We start from the raw sequence: 13815 nt of genomic DNA, 5'->3' as shown, positions 1-13815 counted from the left end.
CAGGACTGCAAAATGTTAATATTACTTCTAATAAAAAGAAATATGTTGGTAAAATTAAAATAATGCTTTAAACCTAAATCTGCCAGGGGCAAGAGCTATTGGGTTGCAGAAACACTCTTTAGTGTGGATGCTGTTAAAAAATGAAAATGACCTAAAGTTACCTAGCGTTTCAGTACTTTGAGGTGGTTAAATAAAGAAAGCACAAAAGGTGTAAGAAAGTATAACTGTTTTCTATGACATGTCTGCATTTCATGCAGCCTGCTAGAGTCCGTGAGAGCAGTACTTTTAGCAAAAAACAAAAAGGCCAAATATATGAGGAAAAGTGCTCTGTTTTACCCCATCAATCTTTCAGTCTCTGTTATGGAACATTCTTTAGTGTGCAATGTTTGCAGCCTTTAGGAAATCACTGAGTTAAGATGAGGACATGCATTCTCTGAAATCTACACATAAAGACTAAAGTATTTTTGTAATGCTTACTGAGCTAATCGCTAATATAAATACTAAAAATGGTTTAAAATTTCAACTTGTCATTCAAATCATATTCTTTTTGTTTTGAAATAGTAAAACACTGGTTTATGTCGAGTGATCTCTCACACATGGTGCTTATCTACGTAATTGTCTGTTTAGGTATGACGGCGGTAGGAAATAGTTTTTGAATGCCTTTCTTATATCTTCTTACATAATAGTTCTTGAATGGAAAAGTGAGTCTGCTAACATTGGTACTGTCAGGTCACAGCTTTCCAAAAACTGGACCTAAGTCTGATCGGTGCATCTCTATTTTATCAACTTGGCTGAATTGCAAGTTCAGAAAATGTTTTTGAAATCATTATTGTTGAAGAATTATTCATGTGGTGTGTTTCATTTTTAACCCTGCATCAAATTAAAGATAATGCTTAAATTAGCTGATGAGAGAAACACAGATGAAGTCTAGAGTCAACCTGAGAAAAAAATATTACAGATTTGTTCCCCAAAGCATTGTGTTAAGTTGAAAACATAATATAATGAGGACAGAATTTGCATTTTCCCCCCTAATTTTAGGATGTTATGTGCAAATTTTCAAGCTAGGCCTTTGCAAGACGTGTGAAAAGCATACCAGTGTCCTCTAATATGGTCATAAAAATGTGCAGGCTGCTCTTAATTTGCTGCATCCTTGTGAAGATTCTGTTTGTTGTTGTTGTCCTTTGCACATCGTATTAACTTTTCCCCTCACTTGTGTGCGCTATCACATTGTAACTGCACTGTTATCACCTGGCTAGCTGGCTAACACACTCGAGGAAAGGGGGACGTCAAGGTTAATTTTCTTTCAGATGTGCTGGATCCTGAGGATTTCTCTTTGGAGTGAGCAGCTTGCGCTCTGCGGTGCTGTTTTAGTATTCATGTTCACAGCACCTGCTGTTACATACGCCTCTTGCACAGTCAGAGCCAGTTTATAATACAAACCTTACTTCTCCTTTTTTCTGGAGATTCATCTTTCCTCTTGCTTAAATATGTATGTTTTTCTTGTCATTATCCTGTGCATATTATACAGGTCCTTCTCAAAATATTAGCATATTGTGATAAAGTTAATTATTTTCCATAATGTAATGATGAAAATTTAACATTCATATATTTTAGATTCATTGCACACTAACTGAAATATTTCAGGTCTTTTATTGTCTTAATACGGATGATTTTGGCATACAGCTCATGAAAACCCAAAATTCTTATTTCACAAAATTAGCATATCATTAAAAGGGTCTCTAAACGAGCTATGAACCTAATCATCTGAATCAACGAGTTAACTCTAAACACCTGCAAAAGATTCCTGAAGCCTTTAAAACTCCCAGCCTGGTTCATTACTCAAAACCCCAATCATGGGTAAGACTGCCGACCTGACTGCTGTCCAGAAGGCCACTATTGACACCTTCAAGCAAGAGGGTAAGACACAGAAAGAAATTTCTGAACAAATAGGCTGTTCCCAGAGTGCTGTATCAAGGCACCTCAGTGGGAAGTCTGTAGGAAGGAAAAAGTGTGGCAGAAAACGCTGCACAACGAGAAGAGGTGACCGGACCCTGAGGAAGATTGTGGAGAAGGGCCGATTCCAGACCTTGGGGGACCTGCGGAAGCAGTGGACTGAGTCTCGAGTAGAAACATCCAGAGCCACCGTGCACAGGCGTGTGCAGGAAATGGGCTGCAGGTGCCGCATTCCCCAGGTCAAGCCACTTTTGAACCAGAAACAGCGGCAGAAGCGCCTGACCTGGGCTACAGAGAAGCAGCACTGGACTGTTGCTCAGTGGTCCAAAGTACTTTTTTCGGATGAAAGCAAATTCTGCATGTCATTCGGAAATCAAGGTGCCAGAGTCTGGAGGAAGACTGGGGAGAAGGAAATGCCAAAATGCCAGAAGTCCAGTGTCAAGTACCCACAGTCAGTGATGGTCTGGGGTGCCGTGTCAGCTGCTGGTGTTGGTCCACTGTGTTTTATCAAGGGCAGGGTCAATGCAGCTAGCTATCAGGAGATTTTGGAGCACTTCATGCTTCCATCTGCTGAAAAGCTTTATGGAGATGAAGATTTCATTTTTCAGCACGACCTGGCACCTGCTCACAGTGCCAAAACCACTGGTAAATGGTTTACTGACCATGGTATCACTGTGCTCAATTGGCCTGCCAACTCTCCTGACCTGAACCCCATAGAGAATCTGTGGGATATTGTGAAGAGAACGTTGAGAGACTCAAGACCCAACACTCTGGATGAGCTAAAGGCCGCTATCGAAGCATCCTGGGCCTCCATAAGACCTCAGCAGTGCCACAGGCTGATTGCCTCCATGCCACGCCGCATTGAAGCAGTCATTTCTGCCAAAGGATTCCCGACCAAGTATTGAGTGCATAACTGTACATGATTATTTGAAGGTTGACGTTTTTTGTATTAAAAACACTTTTCTTTTATTGGTCGGATGAAATATGCTAGTTTTGTGAGATAGAAATTTTGGGTTTTCATGAGCTGTATGCCAAAATCATCCGTATTAAGACAATAAAAGACCTGAAATATTTCAGTTAGTGTGCAATGAATCTAAAATATATCAATGTTAAATTTTCATCATGACATTATGGAAAATAATGAACTTTATCACAATATGCTAATATTTTGAGAAGGACCTGTATTATGCATTATGTGCACTATATTGCAATCTTTCACAACATTGTTTCCTAGGACATATTTTGTTGCACCAACAAAACCGCTTATGCAGGATTGTGCACAAACAGCAAAAGAATGAACTTGCTTATTTATCTCTTCATTATTAGTAATGTTATTGAAAAAGACAAAATATATATATTTTCCACAAAAATATCAACTGCCACCTTGATCTTTCATCCCCTCTGTCAGTGATGAGATGTCAGGCTGTACCAACTGGGTGCAGACATATTGTGACAATGAGATAATATTTATTTGAACCCTTAGGGCCATGCAGGCCGTATGTGGAGCCCTGAACTTTCATCCTGAGATGGCCAGCTCTTGAATGTACAAAAAGACAAGACTGTGACACATACCCTTCAAAGACCTAACAGGACTTGATGTTTCACATAGTGTGATTCATTTCTTCACGTTTAGACCCAAACCAAAATGCATTGTTAGATAATCTAGGATGATGAGTAACGGCTTTATTATGTTATGATCTAGAAAACCTTACACAATTGAGGAGATTCACTTTTCTTTTAATATGGTACCATAGCGATAAAAGATTTATGTTTTTTTATGTACTGCCTATGTCAGTTTTAGCATTTGGTGGCAAGTATTAAGGGTTAAAAAAAATTATATATACAGTACAGACCAAAGGTTTGGACAGACCTTCTCATTCAAAGAGTTTTCTTTATTTTCATGACTATGAATATTGTAGCTTCACACTGAAGGCATCAAAACTATGAATTAACACATGTGGAATTATATACTGAACAAAAAAGTGTGAAACAACTGAAAATATGTCTTATATTCTAGGTTCTTCAAAGTAGCACCTTTTGCTTTGATTACTGCTCCACACACTCTTGTCATTCTGTTGATGAGCTTCAAGAGGTAGTCACCTGAAATGGTTTTCACTTCACAGGTGTGGCCTGTCAGGTTTAATAAGTGGGATTTCAAGCCTTATAAATGGGGTTGGGACCATCAGTTGTGTTGTGCAGGAGGTGGATACAGTGCACAGCTGATAGTCCTACTGTATATACTGTTAGAATTTGTATTACTGTCAAGAAAAAAGCAGCTAAGTAAAGAAAAATGAGTGGCCATCATTACTTTAAGAAATGAAGTTCAGTCAGTCCGAGCAATTGGGAAAACTTTTGAAAGTGTCCCCAAGTGCAGTCGCAAAAACCATCAAGCGCTACAAAGAAACTGGCTCACATGAGGACCGCCCCAGGAAAGGAAGACCAAGAGTCACCTCTGCTGCAGACGATAAGTTCATCCGAGTCACCAGCCTCAGAAATCGCAGGTTAACAGCAGCTCAGATTAGAGAACAGGTCAATGCCACACAGAGTTCTAGCAGCAGACACATCTCTAGAACAACTGTTAAGAGGAGACTGTGTGAATCAGGCCTTCATGGTAAAATAGGTGCTAGGAAACCACTGCTGAGGACAGGCAACAAGCAGAAGAGACTTGTTTGGGCTAAAGAACACAAGGAATGGACATTAATGGACATTAATCTTTGCTTTGGTCTGATGAGTCCAAGTTTGAGATCTTTGGTGGCATGGAGGAGGAGGTGTGATGGTGTGGGGGTGCTTTGCTGGTGACACTCTTGGGGATTTATTCAAAATTGAAGGCATACTGAACCAGCATGGCTACCACAGCATCTTGCAGCGGCATGCTATTCCATCCAGTTTGCGTTTAGTTGGACCATCATTTATTTTTCAACAGGACAATGACCCCAAACACACCTCCAGGCTGTGTAAGGGCTATTTGACCAAGAAGGAGAGTGATGGGGTGCTGCGCCAGATGACCTGGCCTCCACAGTCACCGGACCTGAACCCAGTCGAGATGGTTTGGGGTGAGCTGGACCGCAGAGTGAAGGCAAAAGGGCCAACAAGTACTAAGCATCTCTGGGAACTCCTTCAAGACTGTTGGAAAACCATTTCAGGTGACTACCTCTTGAAGCTCGTCAACAGAATGCCAAGAGTGTGCAGAGCAGTAATCAAAGCAAAAGGTGCTACTTTGAAGAACCTAGAATATAAGACATATTTTCAGTTGTTTCACACTTTTTTGTTCAGTATATAATTCCACATGTGTTAATTCATAGTTTTGATGCCTTCAGTGTGAAGATACAATATTTATAGTCATGAAAATAAAGAAAACTCTTTGAATGAGAAGGTGTGTCTAAACGTTGGGTCTGTACTGTGTGTCTGTATATATATATATATATATATATATATATATATATATATATATATATATATATATATATAGCAGGTGCTAATGGTTTTTTTGCCCTGTCTATGGGTGGCTGAATGTTGTCTATTTAGTCATAAACTGTGTTGAGTTTTTTTAGCATGTGTCTCGCTCTGATTTTAAGATGTTGCCATTCTCTGCCAGAGGTTATTTCAAGATATTTATGAACATCTTCGGTCTTATTATTTATAAGGTGTCCATTCGTGACTTCCTTAAATATTTATCTTAGCATGTTTGTTGTGGCTTGCTGTTGCCTGACTGAGTCTTAGTTTTTGGTTGAACATAGGTCCTATTTTGGATGCCGTCATTAAGTATCTAATGAATGCTGAACCTATATTAAAAATGCATTAGACTAAGAAAGCATAGCAAAAATATGTGTCAGAATTCAAGGCTGGAGTGCCATCTTGCGTAACAAAAATTTCAGAGATGACATTAATTGAATTTCCTCTGCTGCTTGTTTTTTTATTTTTGCATTTAACCCTTACAAACCTTTAGTCCTGAAGAAAATTTTAATTTGTATTTGTCCATTTAAACGGTCTCTTGAGGTGGTGTCATTGTAAATACATCTCAGTTTATTAGAGCGTTATGAAAAAGTTAAGATATTAAAAAAATTCAATTCTAAATATTACAAATTCTAAACACATAAATGGGAATTGTATATTGAATACATTTTGTACACACGCAGTTTCAAGAAGCTGGCTACTCACATCATACTGTATCCAAGCATATTAATGGAAAGTGGTGTGGAAGGAAAAAGTGTGGTAGAAGAAGGTCCGACAGGGATAACTGCAGCGATGAGGTTTGTGGCGCAAAGCAAATTCAAGAATTTGGAGTAGATTCGCAAGACATAGCCAGCAGCTGTAGTCCGTTCAAGGGCCGCTACACAAAGACGGACGAAGTCAGAAGCGTCTTTCCTGGGCCACAGAGAAATAGGACTAGATTGTTGCGGTCCAAAGTCCTTCTGTCAGATCAAAGTGCATTTTTGTATATCATTTGCAAATCAAGGTCCCAGAATCTGGAAGAACAGAGTGGCACAGAATCCATAGTGAGGTCCGATGTTTGTTCAGCAGAACTTGGCACCTGCCCACACTGCCAGAAGTATAATACTTAAATTACCAGCAAACTTACCAGACCAAACCCCATATAGAATCTTTAGAGTATTGTTCAGAAGAATATGAGAGACACCAGAGCCATTAAAGCGACCTGGGCTTCCTGAACACCTCAGTAGAGCCACAGGCTGATCGCCTCCATGCCATGCTGCATTGATGCAGTAATTCATGCAGAAGGACCATTGAGCAAATACTAAGTTTATATACTGTACAGTACATGAACATAATTTTCAGTAGACACTATATACATCCGTGTTGAATGAATATTTATATGAGGTCAACTTTTTTATTAAAATTATTTAATGAATATTTATTTAATATTTAATTCTAATTATTAAATGGCTGTAATGGAATGTTGGCATTGGCCAACTTTCAATTACAACCCCTTTTATACCCCTTTTATAATACATTGTTTGGATGCTGAAGGACTCGTCGTTGCTGCAGCACCAGATTTTACAGGGTTACCCTCGATCCTCATGCACTAAAATGCACTGTTTAGAAATCACCTAGTTACAAGGCATTTTTAAACCCTTCAGAGAACAGTGTTTGTTAAAGAGCATTTCAGAAATCTGTTTCTTTATTTTTCTTACTGACATGCATACTTATTCCCCCCCCCCCCCCCACCCCCCCAAATGGCAGATTAGGGCTCAAGTGTGATCAGGTGTCACCCAGTGCTTCCAGCATTTCTACACTTCATGATAATCCTCTCTCCACTACACAAACCTTACACAATGTCTCAAAAGTGAACTCTTCCTTCTGTTAGTTCAAGGTTTAAAGAAAAATCTTCTTTTATCAAAAGATTTCAACCAAAATTTAGCCCTTTATTCAATATAATCTGTGCACAAAATGTTATTAAATTGAAACTGGCTTTCAGTGACATGCTTATTTAAGAAGCTTTGTATATTCCAGGCTCAGTAGCATATATCGGGGAGAAATTGCTAGTTTTTATGTATTTTCCAAATTCTTCAAATTTTGTCAGTTTCAGACAAAAGTGCAGTCTATTTTTAGGTTTTGGCAATTGTTTTGAACAAAATAACGTATTGTGCAAGATCTTGATCGTGCAAACAAAAGCTTTTGGAACCTAGCTTTTATGAGGTTGTTTATAGAAATTTCTTTTTGAGAGTTTCTTACATTTTAGTTGTGTTCTTCTTCACAAGTAGAAATTCTTCTTGTGCTCTGGTAATTGAGCCCATAAATCACTGCTGCGGACTAAAGGTACCCGAGAAAACAGCGTGGCCTAGAAAGGTAGTCATCCCTGGCTGAAACCCCCAGAATCCATCAGTGCATCACATGAGTCTCTGAGGAGGGAATGGAAGGCAGGGTCGACACACAAGCGCATGCATGGACACACATTTGCAGAAAGGAAGCTGGTCCTCTTTGATGCAAATTGCTCTGTTACAGAGAATGATGATAAGTTGTGCTTGGGCTTTATCAGCTGTCAGTCTGATAGAGCTGATTTAATGAGTCCATGATGCAAAAACAGCCACTGTTGAATATGTTTTTGGTAAATAAACAGGTTGTCTGTGGTCAGGAGGTGGATGTACTGATGCAGATATAAATACAAACTAATTTAAGGAGAGAAGAGTCAGAAGAAAACTGCAAGAGGTTACTGGGCACTGACTTTAGAAGCTAACCTAATTTGCTCTGGCATAACATCTGCTTTTGACATTTCTTACATGTAAAAGTTGAACATAAGCAACAGTTAGACAGTATAAACCTAAGAGTTTTGGTCCAACTTATTTTTGTTTTCTGAACTTTTCATCTTTTAGGAATAAGGTTATCAAAGCCCCAGTCATCTCACATTTTGACCCTCCCTCGGTCACAAGCAAGATGTCAAGATAGCTGAACTCCTCTGCTTGAAGCAGAGACTGACCCCCGAATAAAGGGGAGCAGCTCACCTTTTGCCAGCAGAGAGTCATCGCCTCAGAACTGATGCTCATTCAGTCTAAAAAATTAGCTCTCTGGACTGAGTATATCCAATGTGAATCAATCTCTTGTTTTGAAAAAAAAAAAGCACCAGAAGAACCAGGGGATGCTCTGGGGAAAATAAAACATGGCAATCTTTTATTTCAGTCCCTTCTGGAGAAGGCCATTATTTGCATTTCTTCATTAGAAGAATGTAAGGATCCTAGTAAGAATTCATGGCCCTGCCAGCTTCAGTTTTATGCAATTGACCCAAAATATGACTAAAGTGCTGTGCATGTCAGCTAGGAACCTTGCAGTTCTTGCACAAGAAAAAAATCACAAAACCCTTAAATTATGACTAAGAAGGTTTGATCTAATCATGTTTGCCTTGTTTTCTCTCTGCAGGCACAGCTCCGAGAGCTTCAGCGGGCTGCTGAAGATCTGCAGATCAGATTAGAGGAGCACAGGAGGAGGAAACATGAGGCTGACTGGCTAAAAGAGAAAACGGTAAAGGCTCTGAAAGCAGGGGATAAAGGTAAGAGTTCTATTTTTGGAACCCATTTCCAGACTTTTGCTCATTTTGCAAAATTGTTCCAGTCTACATAGTTGGGCCTTCGTTTTGGCTACAGGGCAGCTTCCATTTCATGTCTGCTCAGCCTTACTGGAGCAAACGTAAACAGGCTGAGCAGCTCGGATCAGGTTGTTGAACATCAGACGGGAAAAAATGGAAAGGTTAAGTGCAGATTCCTTTGCAGTGGAAATTAATTGACTTGGAAAAAGATTGCTGAGCAGCTGCAAACTGCATTCCTTCCACGCTCTTTTTACGTACCTCAAACCTTCAGAGAGACATTGCATATGAGTCACAGGAAAATTCCCTTATCGCTGCAAGCACAAGCTGGCCTGGCATTTAAGTGACGCTCTGACTTGTGTATGTGTTGGTACAGAAAGTCGTGAGGAAAGGGACTGGGTTCTATCATCTCATGCAGTGAAGGATTTACGCTCATTAAATGCAGGCAGGGACTGCATAAAACCTCCAATCTTTAGATTTCAGAGACATAAATACTTAAGATTCAAACTTATTTTGCCATTTAAACTACAGACCTTTGAACATAGATTGGAGAACAATCCCATATCCTCATGTTTTCCATTTAGTGTGTCAGAAAACATTAATCAGTAATGGAATAATGATTCATTGATAAGTTGTCAGTTTTTTTTAAAACCTCTTTGATCCTTTGTTGGCAGCTGATTCTCTGATCTAGAAAAGTTTTGAGTGCAAATAATGCTCCTTATATTGTCGCTTCCTTGGGGCAGCACACATCCATCATGCTTCTCACTGTGCAGGCTGAGCTTTCCTGACCATGACAGACCCGCTCCCCACGCACACATCGTTCCTGTGTCTGTCATCCTTTACTTATATTACAGCTCATCTTCAGGGTGCAACAAGCATCAGTTTTAATTTCTGTTCTCGAGATGGCTTGTCTTGTTCATCTTGCTCCTTCTTCTGAAGTATTGACAGAGATCTCTAATGTTGAATGTGTTTTTGAATTAATATTCAAGTTAAATTTTATTTATTTCTTATTAGATACAAACATCTGAACATCAAATATCTGCAGAAACTGGTGTTTTTCTTTCCAGAACTCCTTTAACTCAACATTTAGTGTAGCTTTTGGTTCTGGTGTTGTATAAGCTAATAAAGGCACTGTCAGTCATACTGCTGCATATTTTGCCTATATCTACAGTTCTATTTATATTTACACGGTTGATAATGTGTAAGTGTGAGAATTTTCCTTTTATTCAGCTTCAGGTCAGATAAATCTGAACTATAAGAGTATTGAGAGTTGAGGATTGGAGACTCGCACTTTAGAACAAAATAGCAAATTAGAGCAAAGCTGCTGCTGTCAACTCTGTGGCTTTCAGAAAGTAGGAATTTAGGATTTTTCTGAAACAAAGTCAACAACCTATGGTGAACACATTTTTGTAATGGTCTTTAACATGCTATATTAGAGATTTGCCCCATTAGCACACCATTGCTAACTGTAACAGCAGTCCTTGTATATTTTCTAGGTCTGTGTGTGCAGCCAAGTCAAAAACATGTGATAAAGACATTTTATATTTTCTAAATGTTATGTGTGGGCGACAGATTGAGAGAAATAACACTAAACCTGTTTGTAAAAATAGAAGTTTAGGGTTTCAATAAAATAAAGTCAAGCTTTTTTGGTAACTGTCTTTAGCATTTCTTATTAGCGCTTAGCAATGTCAGAGCAGTTAGCAATGCTTCCTGTAACGGCACCCTTTTGGCATTAGCATATTTTGGCACTTATATTTAGCCATATATTTTTCACACTGAAAATATATGAACTAGTCAAACCTGGACTGGAACATTCCATTTAAATGTATCTGGTGATATATAATGTTGTTATAATGAATATGAATATATTATTTAATATTTAATATTAATACTTTATTATTTTATTAAATAATATTTTGGTCTGTTAAGGGTTGTCCTGTGAATACCAGCCCAATAAGGCGATGGTATTAGGACAAAATTAAAAGGGATGAGCCAAGCTCTGACATTATTGAACAGCAAAACTCTGCACACACACAGAATGAATTCACACAATTTCTTAAAACACAAGAATTTATTAACAAAAATAAGTCAACTCAAGTCAAACATATTTCAGTCTCTTTACTATGCTAAAACAATCCAACTAAACAATCCAAATAAACTACCAAGCAGAATGAAAGAATAAGGAAGACTAATGGGCTATGTACAATATAAACAAGTTGATCAAAGATGTTTGAAAACCCTGACCAAAAGAGTGATGCAACATTACCATGCAATGTTATTTATGTTTGAGAACCAAGGATTATCTTGAAGAATCTTGAATTGAAGTTAAGTTAGTCTTGGAACTAACTTCGGCAATAATTGGCATACCTTTAGACAACCATTCACAATGCAAGATCAGATAAAATATTATTTTAATAAAATAATATTTTAAAGAAAGATTTTCTGAATAAAACCAACCTTCTGGATGACCAATTCTCAACGGTGTTTAATTAGCTGCCTTTATTTATTAAAATAATTTTTAAAGAAATATTATTAAGGAAATAGTAAAATAAAATAATATTTAATGAAATATTTTAAATAAGAACCAAATCTTTCTGGAGAAATGGGGCTTAATTGTGTTGCTTAGTTATCAAATTTAGTAAAATAATATTTAGGAAAATATTATTTTACTAGATTGAAAACTAACAACTTTTTGGGTGAATGATCTTTAGTAGGCGAGCACGTGTTCTTAGCTGTTAGCGGTTAAAGCTAACAAAAGAAGTTTATAGCTTATCATCAGAATCAAACACATACCTTAAAAATACCACTAATAAAAGGGTTCAAATGCATAAGTGTGGATGGCGCATTATGGCCAGTCTTCTGTGTTTAAAATGACCCTTTAAATAAAGTTTGTCTTAACTTTGAAAAAAAAAAAAACAGAACACATAAACGGAGCACATGTGCTGAGCAGATAATCTGCTAGCACTAAGATGGCTGAGTTTTCAACACAAACAAAACCAAACATCATAAAATGAAAAATGTTTAGATTATTTTATTCTAAACTATTTCTCTCTGCCCAAAACACAACCTCTTACGTGAACCGTGCTGAGGAAAAGTTGTCTGGGGCGACGAAGTTGAAGAAAGTATCCGCAGTGAACAAAGGGTTAACTTGCAGCTAACCTACGTAGCTGTGGGGTGGGGTAGCTCATTCTGTCGGCCGGCCAATCAGCACGTTACTGCTGTAACCATGGTGATGCGGTCCCGTTGTCCTTCCTTCAGACCGGGAAAACTGCTCTACTCTGCGTTGTAGAGACAGGGTCTCTGCTGGGAACTCTCTGGAACACAGTTTGCTTCTGTCGCCCTCAGAGAGAAAGTCAAGCAACGCTTGTACTTTAATGACCCCGGTTCATGAATGAATACCGGATACACAAACAGTAATTCATTCCTACTTAACTTAGTGCTTATGATCGCGGGATCGTATGACACCCTCGGATCCAGTTTGAAGAGTTATGTCTGTTTGCCAGCAAAGAGACATTAGCACGCTGTGTCCCTCCATCCAGTTCCGCTGGGGACCTACGTGGAAGAGGTCAGTTTGTTGCAAAAGCGGGGTTTTTATTCGGACAGTGATGTCACGGGAAGTCCGCTGTTATTCCCTGTTCCTGGCTGTGCTGGAAGTAGGTTAATGCGATTTATTTTGAAAGTTCCAGAAAAGTTCTTATCATGTTGTACCCTGCAGCCACACAGGAACATGGAGAGAAAGAACGATGTCGTCATCAGATCTGATACCGATATTGGATCAGTAGGAGTCTGATCCAGATATTTATGTAAATGGATGGTAAGAAGTGAAGGGCAGGTTGTAGCCAATTAAAGCATTTACTCACCCCAAGATGCACATATTACTTGTTCACCTCTAAACTTTGGTTTTGTATCAGTCTGTCTATAGTTTATTCGGGCAACTCTTTACTGTCTACTATAATGCATAGTTTATTTCTGTTAGAGACAGTGCATATGAAGTAATCATTTCTAATTTATAACATCTGGTCATGTTGTTTTTTATGTAATTTGGCAAATACGTGTCCCTGAGCATCCTTTTGAGCTGCCTGAAATCATAATATGCATCTCGATAGTGCAAGGAAAGAATTATGAGAAGTTTTATTACTGTAAAAAAAATGTTTTAATTAGATTTAAATGGCACTCGGATCTCTCATAAAGACCCACAAAACTCTTCCTGACTTGCAAAGTTGCAAAAAAAAAATCTGTTCCCTATAACTTATTGAATTTGTGTTTTTGTTATACACATTATATACAGTGTGTACAAAACGTTACCTGCAAATACACCTAAAGTTCAATACAGGATTGTCAGAACGTGGATTGTTCCATGAACATGTGAACGTGCTTTTTCTGTCTTTATGACCTTAATGGCCTTCGTCAAAATGGGCATGAAAAGCCTGATGAACAAGCAGCTGAGCCTGCAAGTAGACCTAAACACTCTGTGGTTTTACCACTGCTGTCACTCAGACTTCTCTCCAGGGCTTCGTGTGCAGTTATTGAGACGCTTGAAAGGACCAGGTTATTTGTACCCTTGAAGAAAATTAGTTTCTTGTGCTATGATGTGTGTGGTACATTGGAAAAAATAGAACAATGGAGAGCGGGGGGTACAGAACAGCAATGTAACCTTTTTTACTGCATGCAGTACATGCATTTAGAGCTTGCGAAACAATCATATATTTGCCATGTTTCATTGTTTTTAAACTGTGATATTAAAGGAATTTAATTTGCATCATCACACACATTCATTCATTATGCAGTGCTCTGAAGAAGTATTTCTTCTTTTTTTGTCACAGACATTT

At 38.4% G+C, this 13815-nt stretch overlaps 1 protein-coding gene across 1 annotated transcript in view; it reads left to right on the top strand.

Annotated features, from left to right (window-relative positions):
• LOC124880495 (glucosidase 2 subunit beta-like) overlaps positions 1–13815 on the top strand; it is a 234250-nt gene that overhangs the window by 9590 nt on the left and 210845 nt on the right. The window contains exon 6 of the mRNA XM_047385643.1: positions 8824–8953. Coding sequence (XP_047241599.1) covers positions 8824–8953 — 130 coding nt within the window. The remainder of the gene's footprint in view (positions 1–8823; positions 8954–13815) is intronic.

The sequence above is a fragment of the Girardinichthys multiradiatus genome, chromosome 14, assembly GCF_021462225.1.
Source record: "Girardinichthys multiradiatus isolate DD_20200921_A chromosome 14, DD_fGirMul_XY1, whole genome shotgun sequence".
Lineage (NCBI taxonomy): Eukaryota > Metazoa > Chordata > Actinopteri > Cyprinodontiformes > Goodeidae > Girardinichthys > Girardinichthys multiradiatus.
The sequence above is the reverse complement of the archived record's forward strand: the minus strand, read 5'-3'. Positions and strand labels throughout refer to the sequence as shown.